The sequence below is a fragment of the Fusarium solani genome (assembly GCF_023522795.1).
Source record: "Fusarium solani strain SB1 chromosome Unknown bctg00000000, whole genome shotgun sequence".
Lineage (NCBI taxonomy): Eukaryota > Fungi > Ascomycota > Sordariomycetes > Hypocreales > Nectriaceae > Fusarium > Fusarium solani.
The window spans coordinates 2,517,782-2,537,901 of NW_027072157.1; the positions used below are offsets into that span (position 1 = coordinate 2,517,782).

The 20,120-nt window shown below is 55.1% G+C and overlaps 11 protein-coding genes across 11 annotated transcripts; 2 read left to right on the plus strand and 9 right to left on the minus strand.

Moving 5' to 3' along the window:
* Positions 1 to 583: 583 nt before the first annotated feature.
* MRS44_000799 (uncharacterized protein) lies at positions 584 to 2,352 on the minus strand (the record flags this gene model as incomplete). The annotated part of the gene is made up of 2 exons (XM_046278209.2): positions 584 to 1,638; positions 1,689 to 2,352. 2 exons carry the CDS (start codon positions 2,350 to 2,352, stop codon positions 584 to 586), a joined length of 1,719 nt encoding a protein of 572 aa, XP_046138694.2.
* A 1,099-nt stretch (positions 2,353 to 3,451) lies between these two features.
* Positions 3,452 to 5,357, minus strand: MRS44_000800 (uncharacterized protein; the record flags this gene model as incomplete). Its single annotated transcript, XM_046270446.2, has 4 exons — positions 3,452 to 3,955; positions 4,005 to 4,789; positions 4,850 to 5,141; positions 5,241 to 5,357. The coding sequence occupies 4 exons, from the start codon at positions 5,355 to 5,357 to the stop codon at positions 3,452 to 3,454; spliced, it is 1,698 nt and encodes a 565-aa protein (XP_046138695.2).
* A 1,520-nt stretch (positions 5,358 to 6,877) lies between these two features.
* Positions 6,878 to 7,523, minus strand: MRS44_000801 (uncharacterized protein; the record flags this gene model as incomplete). Its single annotated transcript, XM_046280685.2, has 2 exons — positions 6,878 to 7,318; positions 7,368 to 7,523. The coding sequence occupies 2 exons, from the start codon at positions 7,521 to 7,523 to the stop codon at positions 6,878 to 6,880; spliced, it is 597 nt and encodes a 198-aa protein (XP_046138696.2).
* A 3,205-nt stretch (positions 7,524 to 10,728) lies between these two features.
* Positions 10,729 to 11,826, plus strand: MRS44_000802 (uncharacterized protein; the record flags this gene model as incomplete). Its single annotated transcript, XM_046267516.2, has 3 exons — positions 10,729 to 10,898; positions 11,144 to 11,668; positions 11,733 to 11,826. The coding sequence occupies 3 exons, from the start codon at positions 10,729 to 10,731 to the stop codon at positions 11,824 to 11,826; spliced, it is 789 nt and encodes a 262-aa protein (XP_046138697.1).
* A 113-nt stretch (positions 11,827 to 11,939) lies between these two features.
* On the minus strand, positions 11,940 to 12,158 carry MRS44_000803 (uncharacterized protein; the record flags this gene model as incomplete). Its single annotated transcript, XM_065624199.1, has 1 exon — positions 11,940 to 12,158. The coding sequence occupies one exon, from the start codon at positions 12,156 to 12,158 to the stop codon at positions 11,940 to 11,942; it is 219 nt and encodes a 72-aa protein (XP_065479905.1).
* Positions 12,159 to 12,783: 625 nt separating this feature from the next.
* MRS44_000804 (uncharacterized protein) lies at positions 12,784 to 14,010 on the minus strand (the record flags this gene model as incomplete). The annotated part of the gene is made up of 3 exons (XM_065624200.1): positions 12,784 to 12,968; positions 13,027 to 13,661; positions 13,715 to 14,010. 3 exons carry the CDS (start codon positions 14,008 to 14,010, stop codon positions 12,784 to 12,786), a joined length of 1,116 nt encoding a protein of 371 aa, XP_065479906.1.
* Positions 14,011 to 14,292: 282 nt separating this feature from the next.
* On the plus strand, positions 14,293 to 14,639 carry MRS44_000805 (mitochondrial 54S ribosomal protein mL53; the record flags this gene model as incomplete). Its single annotated transcript, XM_046274989.2, has 2 exons — positions 14,293 to 14,473; positions 14,527 to 14,639. 2 exons carry the CDS (start codon positions 14,293 to 14,295, stop codon positions 14,637 to 14,639), a joined length of 294 nt encoding a protein of 97 aa, XP_046138699.1.
* A 221-nt stretch (positions 14,640 to 14,860) lies between these two features.
* Positions 14,861 to 16,043, minus strand: MRS44_000806 (uncharacterized protein; the record flags this gene model as incomplete). The annotated part of the gene is made up of 5 exons (XM_046278210.1): positions 14,861 to 15,002; positions 15,053 to 15,136; positions 15,188 to 15,531; positions 15,589 to 15,708; positions 15,861 to 16,043. The coding sequence occupies 5 exons, from the start codon at positions 16,041 to 16,043 to the stop codon at positions 14,861 to 14,863; spliced, it is 873 nt and encodes a 290-aa protein (XP_046138700.1).
* An 82-nt stretch (positions 16,044 to 16,125) lies between these two features.
* On the minus strand, positions 16,126 to 16,859 carry MRS44_000807 (uncharacterized protein; the record flags this gene model as incomplete). Its single annotated transcript, XM_065624201.1, has 2 exons — positions 16,126 to 16,420; positions 16,816 to 16,859. The coding sequence occupies 2 exons, from the start codon at positions 16,857 to 16,859 to the stop codon at positions 16,126 to 16,128; spliced, it is 339 nt and encodes a 112-aa protein (XP_065479907.1).
* Positions 16,860 to 17,679: 820 nt separating this feature from the next.
* Positions 17,680 to 18,733, minus strand: MRS44_000808 (uncharacterized protein; the record flags this gene model as incomplete). The annotated part of the gene is made up of 2 exons (XM_046280686.1): positions 17,680 to 18,066; positions 18,119 to 18,733. The coding sequence occupies 2 exons, from the start codon at positions 18,731 to 18,733 to the stop codon at positions 17,680 to 17,682; spliced, it is 1,002 nt and encodes a 333-aa protein (XP_046138701.1).
* Positions 18,734 to 19,880: 1,147 nt separating this feature from the next.
* On the minus strand, positions 19,881 to 20,093 carry MRS44_000809 (uncharacterized protein; the record flags this gene model as incomplete). Its single annotated transcript, XM_065624202.1, has 1 exon — positions 19,881 to 20,093. The coding sequence occupies one exon, from the start codon at positions 20,091 to 20,093 to the stop codon at positions 19,881 to 19,883; it is 213 nt and encodes a 70-aa protein (XP_065479908.1).
* Positions 20,094 to 20,120: the final 27 nt, after the last annotated feature.

Consider the following 20,120-nt stretch of genomic DNA (forward strand, 5'->3'; position numbering starts at 1 on the left):
TATTCACATCAATGGGAAGAATCATCCCAGCCATGGATGTCATGACCCCTGTGAATGAGGCGTTAAACGCCGTCAACCTCGTCTTTGTTCTGTTTGAAGTTTGGGGGTTTATCGGCACTTGACCAAACGCTAGTCGACTTGCCCACGCCACGGACTCTTGATCAGGCAAAGGCTAAGAGCATGGGGGGAAGCCTGTGCTTCATCTGTGCGCTTCTTGTTTGGTTGCTTGCGTTGCATTCCATCCTGGTTAAGCTTCCCGCGTTGCAACCGTGCATGCAACAAGTGTGCGGAGATGCAGGAACCCATGCTTGCTTCAGGCGAGAAGGATACGACAAGATACAATGTTGGATGAGTGCACGAGTAATGTGAGGACTGATATGTGAATGTGCCGAGAAACTGGCAGTCGTTTTGATATTCTCAATGGCTCAACTTGAAACCAAAATGAGGCCTGCTTTGCGCCCCCGTTTGTGACTAGTAATTATAGTCCTTACTTCCGCCACTCATTCATTCATTCATTCTCCTTCTCCTGCTTTTGAACCCATCGCTTAATTTCAATATCATTCAATTCCATCATGCTCCCCTTTTATTGGTGAGTAGGCATGGCCACATCGGCCTTCTTAGCCACAGCATCAGCACTCTGCCACAGAGCAGTCACCGTCTTGAGCTGAGTGTAGAAGTTGATACCAGGTCGGCCGTAGAAGGTGTTGGCACCGCCACCAGCAATACTCTTCTTGTTACCGGTGAAGGAGAACATGGGCAGAGGGACAGGGATAGGCACGTTGATACCCACCTGGCCAGCCTCGATGCGCTTGCGGAAGGTCTCGCCAGTAGCGCCAGATCGGGTGAAGATGGCAGTGCCGTTGCCGTACTCGTTCTTGTTGATCAGATCAATAGCATCGTCGATGGTGTCGACGTTGAGGCACACGAGGACGGGACCAAAGATCTCCTCCTTGTAGCAGGTCATGTCAGGGGTGACGTTGGAGATGATGGTAGGGCCGACCCAGTTTCCGTTGGGGTACTTGCTGGGCTTGAAGCCACGGCCGTCGAGGAGGATAGTGGCACCCTCCTTCTCGGCAGAGGCAATGAGGCTCTCAATGCGCTCCTTGCTCTGAGGAGAGATGACGGGACCGAGGTCGGCACCCTGCTCGAAGCCACCGTTGACGTTGAGCTCCCTAGCTCGCTCGGCGACCTCACTGAGCCACTCCTTGGTCTCACCAACCATGACGAGGGTGCTCAGAGCCATGCAGCGCTGGCCGGCAGCACCAAAAGCGGCGCCAACAACGCTGTTGATGAAGTGGTTCTTGTTGGCATCAGGAAGGACAGCGGCGTGGTTCTTGGCACCCAGGTTGGCCTGGACACGCTTGCCGTTGGCGGAACCGCGGCTGAAGATGTACTCTCCGGCCTTGTTGCCACCAACGAAGCTGACAGCCTTGATGGCGGGCTCATCGAGGATAAAGTCAACGGTGCGGTGGGCGCCGTGGATGATGTTGACGACACCCTCGGGGAAGCCAGCCTTCTGGACAAGCTCGGCAAGGATCATGGCGGCACCAGGGTCGCGCTCAGAGGGCTTAAGAATAAGTGTGTTGCCAGTGATGGTGGCAATGGGGATACACCAAAGAGGAATCATGGCAGGGAAGTCTATACATGTTAGCAAGAGGCCAGTGGCAGTGTAGGAACTATGTACTCACTGAAGGGGCAGATAGCAGCCGTAACACCCAGAGGCTCACGGTAGGTTCGAGTCTCCATGTCCTTGGACACCTCGAGGACCTCGCCCTTGAGCAGCTCGGGGGCGGCGATGGCAGCCTCAGCGACCTGGAGACCGCGGAGGACATCACCCTTGGCATCGGCAAAGGTCTTGCCCTGCTCGAGGGTGATGCTGGCGGCGAGGCGGTCCCAGTTCTCGCGGATGAGCTGGACGAAGCGGAACATGATCTGCTGGCGCGAGATGACGGTGGTGTTCTTCCAAGACTCAAAGGCCTTCTCGGCGCTGGCGACGGCCGCCTTCATCTCCTCGTCGGTCATCTGGGGGACGCGGGTGACGAGGTTGTTGGTGGCCGGGTCGTGCAGCTCAATGAACTTGTCAGTCTTGGAGGAGACGAATTCATTGTTAATGAAGTATGGGGTGTCGACGGCATCGAGCTTCTCGTGTGTGGTGGGATAGCTCGTGGCGGTCGAGGCCAGGGCGGCAGTGGCGGGCTGGAGCTGCTTGGCCGTGGCGTGTATCCGCCGGGCAGCGACCGACGAGGGACCGTTGGAGGTCATTCTGGAGGAGGCGAGGAGGGAGGATCGAGACGAGGCAGCCGGAGAAGAGCGGCTGGAGGCGGTCATGCCGCGGGAGATGAGGCGACGCATGATGGCGACAGGGAGGGAGGTAGGTTGTGTGTAAGTGAGGGAGCAAGAGATGGAGGGGCAAGGGGGAGAAGAGGAATAGCAATTGGACTCTTCAATCCACGAGGAATCAACCTGCAGCTCAGATGGATCGAAAGAATGCACAGGTCATGGGTTCTCGACACCTTTTATACTGGATAGGTGTGCACCGGTAGCTGTGCCGGTGCGGAGGCGACGCCGTCAATGTGGGGGGCGTACCTACCATGTGTGATAAGCTCTCTCCAGGGCTTCCTTCCCCCTCCAGCTCCAAAACAACGGCTGCAGAGTGTGGGGTAATATCAAGGTTGCCGTCCTGCGCCCCGATCTCTGTGCCGATGCCGCCAGTTGCCGTCTATGCCGATGGATCCCCGTTCTTGCCTCACCCGGCCTTCGTCCTCCGTCTCTTGTCCTCTCAATGGCCGAGGTTGGGACTTTCTGGAGCCGGTTGTGAGAACACCGAACTAGTGCGGACAGCCTCAACTCCTCCCGTCTCCCTTTGCCTGCCTAATCGGGTAATCCAACTATCTCCAACAACCTGCCTCATCAAGCTGTTCGCTTCGTCTCCACGAAGGGCAACCGCCTGTCAAGAACTACAGTATCGCGAGTTAAAAAAGAAAACGTTATCGCGGCAAAGACATCACATGGCCCTAGAAGGCGCCGATGAGCCACTATACGTATAGACAAGGTTGTTCTCAAATTCTTGCCTATCTGGGTCAATAAGCTGAGACTGACTCGACTACCTCAAACTATCAACCAAGGCAGACAGAACCTGGCTAAACACCATTCAAAACGATAAAATCAAATGCCTGCGCCGTGCTTTCAAATTCCTTTCGTCATGGCCCAAGCTTATCAGTAATGACAAGCGGTGGGTCAGGTATAAGTGAAGTAGCTTCAACAAGGTATCAACAAATTGATACTGCTGTTGCTCCCTTGATGCATGTGAAATCAGGTAACTGATCAAAACTGACACTCCCTCTTACGCATTCCTATCATCTCTTTTCTGTAGCACATTTCTTTTGCTTGTTTTTAGATGTCATTGACTTCGCAAATCAACACCTGTCCGCCAAGATCTATCAACTGTCCCTTACGACTGGCTGCGAGTGGTACGCTTGCTAGCCTCACCCTTGGCCTTCTCAGCGCCAGTGGTCGTAGCCTCAGCGGCCTTGTCCTTGACCTCCTTAGCCTTGTCCTTCGCCTTCTCAGCAGTCTTCTGAACAGCGGGAGACGAGGTGCCAAGGTTCACCAGAGCGGCGAGGAAGGCAACAGAGACAACGAAGATGGCGGCGATGCCACCGGCGACCTCGGGAACAAACTTGACAGCCTGGATGGGGTCATTGGCAGCGATGGCAAGGAAGAGGTCGAGCTTCTCCTTGACGTAGAAGACGGGGTCATCAAGGAACTTGAGGTCGTTAGGAGACTTGGGGTCCTTGTCCTGCTTGGGCTTCTCAGCCTCGAACAGAGCCTTCTCGACGGGGTGCTTGAGGCCGAAGGTCTCCTCGGCGAGCTTGTTGGCGTCCTCAACAGAGTGGCCAATGTAGATGTTGTCGAAGAGAATGTCGTTCTGCATGGTCCAGATCTCGAAGCCAATCTATCACCAGTTAGTTGCTGCGACATCGTAGTTACCCAAGAAAACTTACAGCTCCCATAGGCTCAAAGTTGGCAGGGGTCTTGTCCTCATAGTAGTCGGGGTTCTTGATCTTGCGGGGAGCCCAGGTTCCCTTGTAGGCAGGGTTCTCGACGTAGGGCGCAGTCCACTTGCCCTTGTAGTCGGGGTTGCGCTTCAGGGGCTTGGTCCAGGGACCGCAGCCAGAGACATCACCACACTTGGGGTTGGGAACGGTGGGGGCGATCCAGTCACCATCCTCCTCATCATCCCAGTCCTCGGGCTTCTCAGCCTCAGGGTCGGGGATGGTGATGGCCTCCTCCTCAAGCCAGTCATCAGGCTTGGTGGCATCCTCGTCAACAATCTCGTAAGGAGCCTCCTCGTCCCAGTCCTCAGGCTTCTTGGCCTCGGGGTCGGGGATGCGGGCCTGGTCAACCCAGTCATCGGGCTTAGTGTCCTTGGGGTCGTCAATCTCGGCGGGAGGGTTGACGGCGGGGAGGAAGTCCTCAAGAAGGCTGCCAGTCTTGACCTCCTCGTTGTTCTGCTTGATGACGTAGGTGTTGTTGGGGTGGACGATCAGAGTGTAGAGCTCGGTCGTCTTTACGATCTTGGCGGTGGGAGGAGAGCTGAGGTGCTTCTCCTCGTACTCGCCAGTCTTGGGGTTCTTGTGGTTGAAGATGAAGTGGACCTTGTTGGTGTGGCCGCACTTATCAGGACCAAACATGATCACGTAAGGAGTGGTGTTGGCGAACTCCTCCTGGTGAAGAGCCTTGTTGTCTCGGAGGAGCTTCATGTAGGCACCACCGCACTCGAGGCCGTCTAAAGGACATGTTAGCACGCCGCGACCATCCAAGGCTGGGATTCACGGGTGAATCTTACTCTGGAGCTTGACCTCGTACTGGACAACGAGGGTCTTGCCCTTGTTGTCAATCTTCTTGGGGAACTTGGCCGAGATGGCATGGTGAGCAGCGGGGTTCTTGACAACGAGACCCTTATCGCCCTCCATTCCCTTGTAGACGACGGGCTCCTCGACGGACCACTCGCCGACGTAGGCCCATTCCTCACCCTCCTTGTCGGAGCCGGCCGTGTCCTTCTTCGCGTGAGAGGGCTTCCATCGCTGGTCCCAGTCGTCGGTGAACTGCTCAAGGAAGTCGGCCTTGATGGTGGTGGGCTACGGGACAGAGTGTCAGCTTCCAATTGATCGCAGCACATGCTTATGAGAGCTCTGATGGTTGTCAAAAGCTCGGGAAGCGCGTTGGTGAGGACCTACAGTGAAAGTCGGCACCTTGGGCACAGCAGCGGAAGCCTCGTCGGGCTTGGTCTCCTCAGCGTGGACGTTGCCAGCGAGGAGAGCAGCCGAGAGGGCCGCAACAGCGTTAATCTTCATGATGAAAGCGGTGACAAGGTAGCTCCGTGGAGGACGGGTAGTTCCAGACGTCACCAGTCGCGCGGCGCGTGTAAAAGAGGAATTGGACGAGAGGATAGGACACAATCGCAACAGAGACCACGCTCGATGAGGGGATTCCCAGCGCTCGAGGAGAGAAAAGTTTCCAAGAGGTTGGAGGAAAAGAAGCCGGGAGGGAGGTGACGAAGAGGTGGCGTCTTTACAAAGAAATGGTGGAGAGCTGTTTGGCGTTGGAGATGGAGCTTGAGGACACGTAGAAGCTCACTCAGAGCCGCCCTAAATTTCAGGGATCACACACACGGCCAGGCGCAGGGCGGGGGGTACAGTGGCCCGCTAAGCAGGAAGGTGCGGCGTGGTGCGGGTGCCGAACGTGGGCAGGGCAGGTACCTTGCCGGCGATTCTTGGGGGCGGGGAACTTCCACCTCAGGCAATGGATGCCTCGGCGCGGAAGCTTAGTTTGGTTGTGAATTTCCCGTAGAAGGCTCGAGAAAGATGGCCGGGTCCTTTATTGGTAATATCATACTGTTTTGAAAAAGGCCGGCCTATTCACCGCGCACGTCAATTCCGAGGCTGCAGTGAACAATGGGAGATGCCCTTTCTGGAATTCTATTGCCGTCCAAAGGAACAATCCCGGAAGCTTGCCAACTAGTGAAATGCAGGACAGGCAGGACCCTTTTCTTTATGGAACCACTGCCGCCGAGCATGATTCGCTGGTGCTGTTGGACTTGTTCAACTCGCTCCCGCATTCAAAGCAAATAGTTTCATGAGCGGCTAAACTGCCTATCTGGGAATCGAGCACTTCATCATGCCGCCAGTGACATCAGTGATAAGGAAAACCGTTAGTTATCCGCGGGAGCAATCATGATGACTTGCTTTGAGTTAGTCGGTCCTAATGGAATCGAGAACTGGACGAGAACTGGAAGAGGGGCTTCGTGGCGTCAAGGGTACCGGTACATCTGCAGGCCGAGTGTCATTGAAGATGAACATGGAGAGACGTCAACAGACAGCAGCTTGAGAGCTTGCAGCGAGTAAAATGAGACACATCTCGATTGCCAAAGTTACATGAGGATTCTGGCCGATATTACAAGGCCAGCCTCGCAGCCTTTCCCTGGCAAAGTCAGCTGCAATCACTCTGCGAGGTCTTCATTTCGCTTACACACGAAGTGAACGCCTCATTGTCCCAATCGGTAGTCGTGGACCAATCATGTAACCGGGTCCACACACAAGTCACAACTTCACTGTTTCATGCACTTCGCGAGGAGGGATCAATGATCTCAGGTGACGCAGAGCGCCAAAAAGTGGTATTGTATTCATGCCCATGTCTTGAGCTTGTATGTGAACGCAAAACGTGTCCCAAATTTGTCCATGAAAAAACGACCACCGGGAGGTCCTCCTCTCATGCTGCCAACATGTTCATGTGATATCAAACTCCAACCATCATTACCGCTCTAGCAAACCCATTACATCCTTCCAATCAACCAGACACCAAAGGGCTGTCCAATTTACAGAGCAAGGACGGCAGCGAAGAGACCCAGGAGGGAGACGCCACCGACGAGGGCGGGAGCAGCGTTGCCAGTCTCGGTGGAGGAAGCAGCAGTGCCGGAAGCAGTGCCAGAGGCACCAGACTCGGAAGCGGTCTCGGAAGCATCAGACTCGGAGTCGGAGGCAGAAGCAGAGGCGGCGGCAGTGGAGTCAGCTTCGGTGCCAGTGGCAGTAGCCTTGGAGCCAGCCTTGCTGCTAGAGTCCTTGTTTTCATCATCGGAGCTGCCAGAGGCGGCGGTCTCGCGGGGAGTACCGTCAACAGTCTTCCAGTAGTTCTCGGCAACACAATCCTGGAGACAGGCAGCGTACTTCTGGGTGTCGGCCTCGGAGCCCTTGCCCTTGGGGCAGCCGGCGACGCACTCGTTGGTGGCGTTGACCTGCTGCTCGTTGGGAGATGGGACCTAAATGGTGTTAGTGGCTTGTAGGCAGCATGTAAAACTATAAACGTACAGTGATGCAGTAAGACTGGCACTTAACATCACCGGCATCACAGGCGTCAAGGCAGTCCAGCTGGGACTGCTGGGCGGGGGAGACCGAAACAGTGGCACTCTGGGCAGAGGCCATGGCGGCAAGGGTGCCGGCGACGAAGACGGAGGCGAAACGCATCTTGATGGATTGGTTGGGGTTTGGAAATTAGAATTAGTAGTGTAAACAAGAGATAGGTCTCAAGCGAGAGTTGTGAAGAAGAGTCGAGTTGTCTAACGAACGACGATTGAGTTGACAGCAAAGGTGAGGAGGAAGGGAAACTCAATGGCACGCGACGGGGTCTGCGAGGTCCTTATGAAGGGCAGACCACGGCAAAGGGGCCGCGGCCCCAGGCCACCAGAAATGCTCGGAGCCAGGGGAAAGCCCCCCCAAAAGTCACAAGTCACCATCAATGTCGCCAAAGTCAACAACAGCTCAGGGTCAAAGCCGCAGCAAGCAGGGGCAAGCAGTCGCGCCAAGGCTGGCCTAGTCCATCGGGGATGGAACCCATGTTCTCGCATGGGGGGCGCCAGGATTGCAGCCATTGGGTCGTCTCGGTTCAGGATTGTGGATTGCTAGGGGCCCAGCATGATTCGGCCTGATTAAGCCGCTTGCCGCGTCGGGGCGGAGCTGTCTGGGAGGGCTGCTGTTTGGTGTTCGTGCATGATGGTTTGTTGTTGTTGTCAGTCTGCCTGTCTGTATCATATCAACTTTTGCCCACCTTGCCCAGGATGGAGGCACGCACTCTCGTGATTCAACCACTGGCAACACGTCCGCAGTGCATCGTGGCACAGTAGCCACCAGGTCATCGAGCCCGAGTACATACAGTACAGTACAACTCTGTCCTGTCGACATGGTCTGCCGATCAACCGTGTTGGGATGTGTCAAGGTGTGTCTGGGGAAGCCCGCCGACCTCAATTTTAAATTTGCAAGCCATGATCCAGCAGACCAGCACTAATTTGCCGTCCCTGGCGGCCCTGGTCTGCGGGCTGCCATGGCCTGACCGGGGGAAACGGCCACTTGAGCGTCTCGTCCCTGCAATTCCGGCTCCATGCAGATCGTGTGCAGTTTTTTCTTTCTTTGCCTCGCGTTGATTTTCTCTTTTGTCTCGACATGTCTTGTGCCATTGATCGATGATCGAGCAAAAGCCAGCCGTATGATATGGAAGACGTTGGGAGAGGACCCACTCATGGATGATCCTCCACTCCTCCATCCATCCATCATGACCCAGCTTCGCCTCCTTTCTGGCTCGTGTTGCGTTGCCCGGGCGAGATGGCCGCCATCCGGATGGATGCCCAGGCGGCCAGACCTGCTCCCTTTGTCTGGACTCGGGCTGTCTTCCACCACTGAACCCCAAGTTTCCAGCGCTGATATGACGCTCGCCCGTTGTGATGTTTCTGGGCTCGGCGTCTAGTTGCCGGTGCTAGCGTCGGATCTCTCAACGTCGATTGGACTCGAGCCTGTCTCAGGGGGTGGCAGCGAGCTAGGCGGTAATAGGCCTGGGGGGCGACGGTGGAGTGAAGCTGGAATCTCTCTGAGACATCCAAATTGGTCGGGCGATGCTCAAGATCCAACGTAAACAGCAGCACACACACTCCAGAGGCGCAATGCTTTCATTTGCTCAGCGCCATCATCGAGACAGAATTCGGGGGTTCTGCGCCATTCCCGGACAGAAGAAGAGTTCCAGAGTCCCCCAAGACATTTATTCTGCTGGCATATGCAGGCGCTCGGCCATGACCAAAGGATGCAGTCAAGCGTCGTCGTCAACCACGCGCCGTCACCACCCAACAAACTCTCTTGGCTGCTTCAAGTGGTCTGCCTCGTCTCGATAGCAAACAATGAATGGATGCGTTTCCTGCACAGCACAAGCTTTTTCCGCGACAGCTCGCCGCTGGTGGCGCGTCTGCCGGCGCGTGTCGGAAGCTGTGTGGGTGAGTGATGGCTCTCTGTGCTGTGACCTGTAGCGCCGTCTGGTTAGCTGACCATTGGCCTGTCTTCTTGTTGTCGCCTCGCATGAATACGAGCCTAGACCCAGGCCCGCTAGCAAATTCCCCGGCGTCCCCCGTCCCCCCATATCCTTCTCATTAGGGGCCGAGCAGGGCCTCTGTGATACCCTGGGCTGGCGCTGCGAGCTGAAAGCGATCCAGCCGATCCAGGGACGGAGGCGTGACACTGGTTTGCCGTGCTGTGGACGGGTTAATGTCCACCGTTATCAAGAGAGGTTCCAGTCCAGGGTCCGAGACGCCCAGGCCTCTTCCAAGGCAGTCAGCCTTTCGCCTACCTATTGAGGATTGCTTCCCCGTTGATGACCAGTCATCACGCAAGCGAAAACCTCCCTGTCAATGGCAGTTGGCTGGCCCGCCCTGATCGAGTCACTCAGATGAGATGAGCCTTGGGGACCTGGGTTCATGCACCGAGATGATTTCCAACGCCATCCCCGTCGGCAGCTATCAATGCGTGACAGACAGTGTCTATCCATCCGTCCAATCCAATGTCATTGGTACCTGAGGCATCCGTTCAATCTCCTTCCGCCCTTCGACCGCTCCTCGGCTCCCCCGTTTCCGTAAAACCCACCTACCATTTCGCTTGTGTCCCGTTCCTATTCATAGCTCACCGTCGCTCTGGTTCCTTGCCACTCCAACGCAATACAACATCAAATATCAAGGCCAAGCAAGGCAGATCCCATGTAGATTACGTAGGGCGGCGACACATGAACCTGGATGCGAAAACTCTGCTCCTTGTTAGATGCATCTTGGGTAGCCTTCGAGGAGCGTATCCTTGGGCTTCTGAGGTTGCTTCTGGTTCTCCCAACGTTGCCCAGTGGCAGCCAGGGAGCGTCCAACGTTGTCGAGCCGTCGTTTCTGATTGTTAAGGTTGCTCTAGCCTGGGCAGCCATGACCTCACTTCTGGCAGGGTACGTTTTTCCCACTTCGGATTGGTTAAAAATTCTATTCTTGAGACCCACCATGTCGAAAGGACGGTGACGGGCAATGGCACGGAGCACTCAGCAGCACCTGCCCGGAAACCTGGGTCTCTTCAGCCAGTAGCAGGCCTTTTACCCAGGCCCAAAGCAGGTGCGGCGTCCGATTAAGATTGAACAAACTGCCCATTTCTCATCATTTCGGCGCCAACATCTGCTGCCATCGCATTACTCTCCGCTCGGCATCATCTCATTCTCCCTCCCGTGCATCGCAAGCCATCGTCCTGCCGCTACCGCTACCGTCAGGGCTCCGTATTCCGCCTCAGCCGCTCCGATTGAGATCGGAGCAACGCCCCGGACCATCCTCCAGACCCGGCCAATCTTAGGCCTCTCCGGCACGCCTGGGTTCCGGCGTTTCAAGACGCAATGCCCGAGTTCTACGACGAGGCGGCGGAGCAGCAGCGTCCGACTGGTGATGCCCTCATCACTTCTGAGGACCCCAACCACCCGGCCAACTTGATTCCTTCGCTGTGCGCCAAGTTCTGGACCCTCGGCTGGGTCACGGGAACCGGAGGAGGATGCTCTATTCGAGATGAGTATGTTTTCAGCCCGACAATCTAAATTACCCCGCGACCCCGCCTTAATCTCGTCCCGAGCAAGAGTTTGCTCAGCTGCAATTGACTCGGACTACTTGCGAATCATGTGTTGGTTGCTCTTCTCGAGTGAGGAAAGACGCTCTGTTTCAGCTGGGTTATCGACATGGCTTCCTCGAGCCTTGTTGAAGCTCAATTCCTAACAGGAATTGCCTCATTTGTGAATGATGCTCACAGTAATGTCTTAGTGACCTAGTCTACATTGCCCCTTCAGGCGTCCAGAAGGAGCTCATGAAGAACACCGACATCTATGTCATGGCCATCTCTGAGCAGGACCCCAACCATAACAAGTTGAAGCAGCGCACGTACCTGCGCTCACCCCCCTGCTACAAGCCCTCTCAGTGCACTCCTCTGTTCCTCGCGGCCTTTACCCGCCGGGGTGCTGGCTGCTGCATCCATACTCACTCTCAGTGGGCTGTACTTGTCACTCTGTTGCTCGAAGCCCAGGGTCCTGGAAAGGACCGTGTCTTTGAGATCAACAACATCGAGCAAATCAAGGGCTTTGGACGTGGAATGACCAAGACTGGTAACCTGGGTTATCATGATACCCTCCGTATTCCCGTGATTGAGAACACTCCTCATGAGGAAGACTTGACCGAGTACCTCGAGGAGGCCATGGACAGGTACCCCGATACATATGCAGTCCTCGTCCGACGTCACGGTGTCTATGTATGGGGTGACAATGTGCACAAGGCCAAGACCCAGTGTGAGAGGTGAGTTCACAATTCCCGTTCTGGGTCGTCTATTGAATAGATCGGATGACTAACATTGACCAAGTCTCGACTACCTTTTCCAGCTGGCAGTTGAGATGAAGAAGCTCGGTCTTCCATGGATCAGCGATGTCCCCCAGATCGCTCCTCAGCGAACCTGATTTTGAATCACACGGCGTTTCAACCGCTAAATGCAACCATATACGCCCCTTTCAACGAGGGTCGGTCTCTCGCTTTGTCTCAAACGCAGGTTCTGGTTGAACCTCGATTCTCATCATGGCTGTGATGCTGCTCCCGTCGCACCTCCAGTTACACCTCCAGCAATCTCGCCAACCCCGCCACTCTGCGTGCCCACAAAGACTCGAGGGCGCTTTGAACTACCAAATAGACGATGATTCAGGTTGAAGGGGAGCTCCAAGGTTATAGGCTTGACGGGCTTCTTGGGGCCAGTGGACGATTTCTCGTCTGGTCCGGCGGGAAGGCAAAAGCACATGATGGCGACGGGGGTACGCTTTGAGTCGTTTCGTCCAGAGTGGTTCAAAAAGAGTAAAGGGCCATGAGGTGGAGTTTTCGATCTTTATAGAAATTTGGATGTCGATGGTATATCACTCCAGTAGAGGTCAGGGGGCGTTGAATAGAAAAAAATGTTTTATACACAAAACGTCACCTAGGACATCTCCTTTAAAGAGCAATGAACCAGTATACACAGTGGAGTCCTATCCTTGATGTGCGGCTTAGCATCACTCTTTCATGCCAAGGCATTCAGCCATAATCACGCTACAGTTGTTTTCGTATTCAATCCAAGGTTCCACGCAGAAGGATTCCCCCAGCCTCAGACGCCCCGTGAACGGGGCCAGCAGGCAACAGCTCCAGAAGGATCGTCATCGTGTCATCTCACGGCATGAGTTGGGCAACTGACCAGAGATACTGCTCAAATACGAAATATTATACTAGAATAGCTTCGCTGATAAGAATGCTAGACTTGATGCGACTTGAGTCGTTCTCTGCAGTAGCCAAAGAGTCATGATGCTGTTGCGGGCTCCCGGGTATGAGTGAATGAATAGTAAACCATTCAAAAGGTCTTTAATTGTATTGGGAAAAGGCGAGTATTATTAAACCTAGAGCTCGTCTCTAGGCCGTTCTTGGTCTACAACCTCGGGCTCTTCCCACATTCTCTTCTTGGTATTCCGGGCACTGTCAGCGTCTCCCTCTTCTGTGATATTGTCCTGCTCATTCGCTTCCTCGATAACATTCAGGATCTTGTCCACCTCCTCCAGCACCTCCGCCTCCTTCTCGGTGCCCACTTGGATAGTAGGTAGGTCCTCCGCGGGCAGACCCTCCACGGGGACCCCCTGACTTACGTCCCCGACCTCTTCCACCTTGACGGCGCCGGAGCCCGCGCGCATCACCGCGCCACCAGCCGTGGTTCCCACCCCGAACAATACTCGGAGGGGCAGCCACACGAGCCACCACAGCGGCCCGTATAATATCCTCCGGAAGAAAAGCCAGCAAAACGTCGTGAGGAGCATGTAAACGGCCGTCTGCAGGTACCAGGTGTCGGACTTTTGTGACTGCACCAGCGTCCCTAGCAGACTCCGTGAGTTGGCCAGCATCGTATCCAGCGAGCTGTACGACTCGTTGAGCTCCTTCAGCGCGGCCGAAGACTCGGTAAGTGTCTGATGCGCAAACTCGCTGCGCGCCAGCTCCGCCTGGATAATGTCGTGCGTGCGCCGCAGGGCGTTGGTCACGTTGGCGCTCGCCCCGACCGCCTCCCGGTCCTCCCCCTGAGAGACTGGAAGACTGATGCTGTTGGACCGCATGGTGTTGGCGCGCAGGGCGGATGGCGGCCGAGGGCTTTTCGTCGTCTGGGTGTAGGGAGCCGGCTTCTGAAGTGGGTTGCGAGAATGAAGTAACCATGAGCTCGCGCTCAAGCCTTTGCGCCTGCAAGAGGCTCTGCTTTGCGGACAGTCGTGCCTTTCGGAAGGATAGACGGCAGCTGTAGATTGTCAGTCAGCGATATCCAAGACTCTCACCCATCATGAGCCATACCTCGCAAGCTCCTTTCCAATCTTTTCCACCCCTTCCCTCAACCTCGCCCTATCATGCTCGGCCGCGCGAACAAACTCCACCTCTTCATGTAGGATCTCATACTCCTCCTCTCCGTCCCGCAGAGTACCCGTGATCTCGGTGCTGAGCTCCCCGCTGACGCTGTTCTCCTCGTCGGTGGCCAGGGGCACGGAGCCAGGCTGGAACTTGAGGGTCGCAAGCCGGTCGATGAGCTCCTTGAGCTGGGTGGTGGTCTCCTGCAGAGCCGTTAGGCGCTCCTGCAGGCCCTCGAATGACATGCTGAGCTTTTGAAGAAACAGATTCGCTGGTGAAGAAGAGTAAACGTCCTTGGTGGGCAAAAGTTGTTAATTCAGTCTCATATCGAAACGTGGTCCCCCCAGAATCATGACGTTGCAGTTGTCGAGTCGGCCCCACCAAGGCGATATGCGTCTACCGGGGCCACATTCTCAACACCGAAATTTCAGCATCACGAAGCAGCCAGTTGAGTAACCTCTTTAAGTGACGTTCGATCCCCCCAAGTCCTGCCAATTGCACGCGCGCCGCGTCCCCACGTCGTCGAGATGATTACCAAATTCATGACCGAGGTCACGGCCAAGTTCAACCCGTTCTCGGCTTGCGCAAAGCCCGCCCGCCTGTTCCTGACGTTTATGCCTCCGACTGCCCGAGCGAACGGCACAACCATCACCACGACTATCCTGCCCCGAGATTCGAAAGAGCCCAGCTCTCTGCGTGTCAAGTTCAGTGCGTCATTCATATAGATTGCTCAGGGGCGATCAATGGCTAATCCAGCACAGAGGATGGCAAGGAGCTCGACTTCAACTGTCAAAAGATCAACATCAAGGGATTGGTCGAGGAGGTAGACCGTCACTCTCGTCAGCTGCAGAAGACGGCCGATTTGACCGATTAAATATCAACTACAATGTACCACCAATTATGCATCAACGGCGTTTTGAGGAAGCGAGGACTCCTGTCCATGTTACGGAGCCAATGGGACCACGACATCACAAGTCTTGTATAGTATAACGGCAATTGATCATATTTTTTTGTATTCTTCTGTCATGCTTCACTTTTTCAAATCTTATGCGTCGGATAGATTTGTATTTTTTACATGAGAACGCCTTTTTGCGCTTAAGCGGAGGCACCGCTGATGAAGAACCACTTGTCAATGGAGCTGTCAATCTTCTCGGCGGGAAGCTCCTCGTTGGGGGGCAGAGGAGGCAGCTGGTCAGGAGAAACGCGGGAAGGAGACTGCTGGACAGTGACGTTGGTGCTGGATGGTGGTCAGTATAAGTATGGCAGCAACATATTGAGGGTACTCACGTAGAGACGCCACCGGGGGCAGTCTTGCCAGTGATGAGGCGGTCCCAGGCCTCAGCACACTCGCGGACAACATCAAGAGCGTAGCTGGAATTTGTTAGAAACTGACGCCGACAGATACATCAAGAACCGGCTCACCTCTTGTTCTTGCACTCGCCAGTGAAGGCAAACTGGTTCTCGGGCTTGCCATCGGGGATCTTGTAGATACGGAACCACTCGTTGGTGGCACGGAGGAGACCGGGCAGGTGTCGCTCGACGTCCTCGACGTCGTTCAGCTTGGCAGCAAGAGGGTCGTTGATGTCAATGACAATGACCTTCCAGTCAGTCTCCTCCTCGTCGAGAAGGGCCATGACACCGAGGACCTTGACCTGCTTGACCTGGCCAGTGTAGCCGACGAGCTCGCCGATCTCGCAGACATCGAGAGGATCGTTGTCACCCTTGGCCTTGGTCTCGGGGTGGATGGAGTTGGGGTCCTCCCAGGTCTATTCATGGGTGTGAGCGGTCTGGATTGGAGTCGTATCAGACTTGGCATATCTTACCTGGGGGAAGGCACCGTAGTTCCAGAGGTAACCCTTGTGGGGGAAGCAGTTTCGGACGTATCGAAGCTTGCCCTTCTTGATGTCCTGCTTGATGGGGTTGAGGAGCTCCTCCTTGGAGATCTGGTGGGCAGATTGTCAGCATGGGGTCGGTTTGGAGAGACGGTGATGCCCAAGCGAGGGGGAGGGGTAATTTTTTGCAGGCACACGACAGCTACCAAGGTAGCTCGAACAGCGCAACAAGAGGGCGTAGAGAAGCAATTGACGGAACATACCTCGAGCTTGGCATTGGTCCATCGAGGAATCTCAACAACCATGTTCAGGATGGTCTGCTCCTGGTTGGCGTAGAGGGGGATATCGTGGAAGGGAGAGATGGGCTGGCCATCCTGCTCGATGTAGACGCGGTGCTCGAAGGTGTTGGGAGCCGCAACCTTGCGGACGGTGTAGGGAGAGGCCATCTTGTACTGCTTTGGTGCGGAAACGCTTGATGGAGAAGAAGTAAAATGTCGAGCGAGCTGGGCAGTTCGACGAGAAGAAGTTTCAAGAGTCGAAGAAGAGGAAGAGGTGGTGGATGGAGGGGGCGGGGTATTCTGCTGGGTCAGGCTGGGCCTGGCTCCAGGGCGACGTGTGGCTAGGTGCGACATATGATTGGCCCGGCCTGGCCCTCTGGACAGCGATGGCGACAGAGACAGCGATGCCGGTAGCGGCAGTGCGGGTGGCCCCCGTTGTGGCCCCTGCGACAGTAGCAACAGTGGCAGCGGCGCTGCGGAGGATAGAGGGTGGTGCTGCAGTGAGCGGCCGGCGGGTAGCCGCGATGATAGCAGTATTCGGGAGCCTTGTGGCCGGAGCATCAAACGGGGCAGTGAGCGGACCGCCTCAAGTGGAGCAGGCCCGGAAAGAAGGGGAGGGGAAAAGAGAGAAAAGAAGAGAAGAGAGATATGAGGAAAGGGGGTGTGATAAAAATACACCTGGTCCTACTCAGAACACGGCAATTGGGTTCTAAGCTTGTGCCTCTTCTGGCTGCTCCCGCGGTCGTCGGCTGTCGAGCTTCAAATTTGACCGAGGTCGTTTTTCACTGTTTGGGTTGCTGGCTGGCTACAGGGTCTCTAGGCGGGAGAATGGAAAAAAAAGGGGGCGGGAATGCACAGGCAACGGGAAGATCAGAATTGCGTTCAAAGTCCATCGGACGACGGAACTTGCTGACCGGAAGCTAACTGTGTCTGGACTTACAGGACCCATCTCGGCTGTGCCAAAATGGTTCCTGTCTTTCTCATCCTGAGATCCACACAGCCAGCCGACAGCCCGAAGTTGAGGATTTGTCCGATGAGCCTAAGCAAACTTCGAGCAGTTGTACACCAAAGTCTGGGTTGATATCAAGTGATATTTTGATACCTTGCTTGATTTACAACTGGCTGAAACTATAGCACTTAATCAACACTCTCCTCCCCCTCGTCCTCTCACGCCATTGAGACTGCTCATGAAAAATTCCTGCTCGTTCCGTAACCGGAAGATGCCCGTCTCATTTGTCCAACACGACGACGCTCGACTCCATCCATCCACACCATTTCTTGGGGGAAAAGCCCCTCAACCCTCCAAGAAGCTGCGCTCCTGACCCACGTCAACGATCACCTCATATCGATTGGTGGTCAGCGACTCAAGAACCTCAAACTGCTCAGCCTCGGGCCTTGGCCAAGGTTGCGCGCCGTCCGTCTTCGCTCCGCTCTAATCCTTGCGCCACATGTACCTACCTATCCAGTCCCGATAGCCCGTCGTCACGTTTTCAACTACACCTCGGCATTTGAATGCATTGCGAGATCAGACCAAAGATAACCATTCTTATTCAGCTGACATAATAAACAGGTGGGCGTGTGGGATATAATAGTACAGCAGCAAACTCGGAAACCATCCTCAGTAGTCAAGACAAATAAAACGCAGGTCAAGCGGAACTAAAACATGTAGGTAGTGAGGTAAACTGTCACACCGCCAACGATACTCTCCAGTGCTTGCTCGAGCCAAACAAACAACCATCAAATACAGCCCGGCTCAGACACATGAGACCCAGCTCAGGTATCAATTACTCCGGCAATCGCCATCTCAACCAGCAACTTCGGCGTATACGGAAGACTTAGTTCCTGTCGGGGCCACAGGAGTCGCCTCGGACTGCACAGGAGAGGGCGTATCGTCAGCCACCATTGGCTCCTTGCCCTTCTCCGTGATGCTCGGTGTTCGACTCTGGGCAGGTGTAGAGAAAGACTCGGCTTCGGGACGCCAGTCTCGGAGGTCATCTTCGCAGTCGTTAAGGATCTGGCGGGCCTGGGCGGAATGCTCGTAAGCTGGCCGAGTATCGCCGGGCACCACGGGCGAATCATCAAGAAGCTCTAGCAGACGGCGACCATGCTTGGCCAAGATAATCTGCTTCTCGGCTCTCTCGATAGTCGCGGTAAACTCGGCAGCGTAAGCCTCCTTGAGCTTTTGTCGGGTCTGTGGACTATGTTAGCAAATCCTGAGTAGCTCGGTGTAAGTGACAGCATACAATGTTTGTCAACTGGGCTTCCGCAACCAGGTTCTCAGCCTCGGCGCGAACCAACTCTTGTTCGAGTACAGGTAGCTTTGCGCTTCCGGGCTCCTTCAGCTTCAGCCGCTGAATCTCATCGGCAATCTTGTCCTTGTGTTCGCGACTGGGTTGCACGCTCTTCTCGGTGTTTCGAATGGCCTTAAGCACGGCCCGAGAATCATCCAGCGAGTGGGCATATGCATCTTCCTGCTCACCCATCTCGCTCAGGACGACTCCCACCTTGTCCGAAATGTCACTGATGCCATCATCGCACGTATGCTCTCCCCATTCCGACAGCTGCGTCGCGATAGAAATACGCTCGCGACCAGCCGTCTCGTGGGCGTTGATGAGGTTGTTCTCAGACTTGATAAGCTTGAAGAGCTTGCGCGACAGCTCAGGCTGGACCTGGCCGCGGAGCGAGTTGAAGGAGAAGCCCCGCTTGTTAGAGGCGGAGGCGGAGCCCCCCTTCGATTTGTTGGAGCGGATCGAGAGTGCGCGGTTCCTGTGGGACATGGCCATGTCAGCCGGCACTTCCATGATGTACGAGCCAGGGCGAGGTGAGGCGGATATATCGAAGCTGAAGCGTGACGACATTGTGGTTGATGTTACCCGGTATATCCGGGAATGGCTCAAGGGCGACGTCGAGATACAGACGAGGGTTACAAAAGGTGAACTCACATCTTGACGACGATAACCTCGATAAGTTCGCTTTTACTAAACTATTTGGAAGGAGAAATTTGGATGGGATGCGCTTTCTTTGTCGCGGTCAGCTTCACTTCCAAAGAAGGACCTGCAAGCCAAGACTCATGATTCCACCCGCGGCACGAAATGACGGGCAGAGCAGTCATGAGCTCACAGACAGGCAATTGCTTACACCGTATGAAAGGCGACACGGAAGGATCTAGCTGCAGGGTCGCTTCGAGTGGGAAAATACTTTGTAAATCGTAGTCGTCGTCCGCATCAAGAGGTTACAATGTGAGAAGCTCCTTGAAGGCTGCAAGCAGGGGTATGCAGGCTTTAAACAACCACGAGGACCCTTCCAAGACCCTCAAGAACTGACGTTTACGATGCCGTCTTCCCTGCTTTCGGCAGACAAGATGGCTAGATCCGTCCTCAGCTAACAAGGTACAGTACACACACACACGCACTTACACCAACATCACCCAAGTTAGGTTCTCTTCTTTCTTTTCTTGGAGGGACCTCGGCGATGATGATGGCGATGGAATGCAGGGTGATGTCATGCACACGCCCTCACAGATCCAGCCCTGCGACCTTGTGTGGGACCCTCCACCCCCGCTGGAGGCGACAGCTACGTCAACAGCTTCTTTTTTGGACACCACCAGTCAAGCTCAACCATGTCATGAAAGTGACCAAGGTCCGTGGCTCCCGGAACCTGAAGCAAGGCTGGTGTGAGTGAGGCTCAAGAAATGGAACAAAAAAATATTTATGTGTTTGTTTCTTTCGTGCGTTATGTGCCCGAACCGTTTCTAACCCATTTCGTCGTGTTGCTTGCCCTGCCCTGCTCCACGATAACAAAAACGCCCAGCTTAACAAAATGACCGCCGTCCCATTCGTCCACTTGATCCGTTCAATATCATATTATACATGTCGCGTCTCGCGTTACACGTCAAAAAAGCCGCCAATGCCGCTAAATTTCAACCGCCAAGTATAGATCATCACCAGTCTATCCAGCACAACGTCATCGAGGGAGAGATCTTTAACATTGCTTGCTTAGAAGTGCTCAGACGTAGCGAGTCTCGTAGGCGACGGGGCCGCTGGTGCGGTAGCTAGCCCTGGGGCTGTGGCTGTAGGACCGGCGGGTGACACTGGTGTAACTGGCCCTAGGAGAGCGGGAGTGGTGGTGATGGTGGTGATGGTGGCCGTGGTGACGCCGGGCGGGGATGATCTCCTCGTGATAGTAGTACTTGGTCTTGGGCTCAGTGCGGAAGCACATTTTGGCTGACTTGAAGCAGTGATGCTG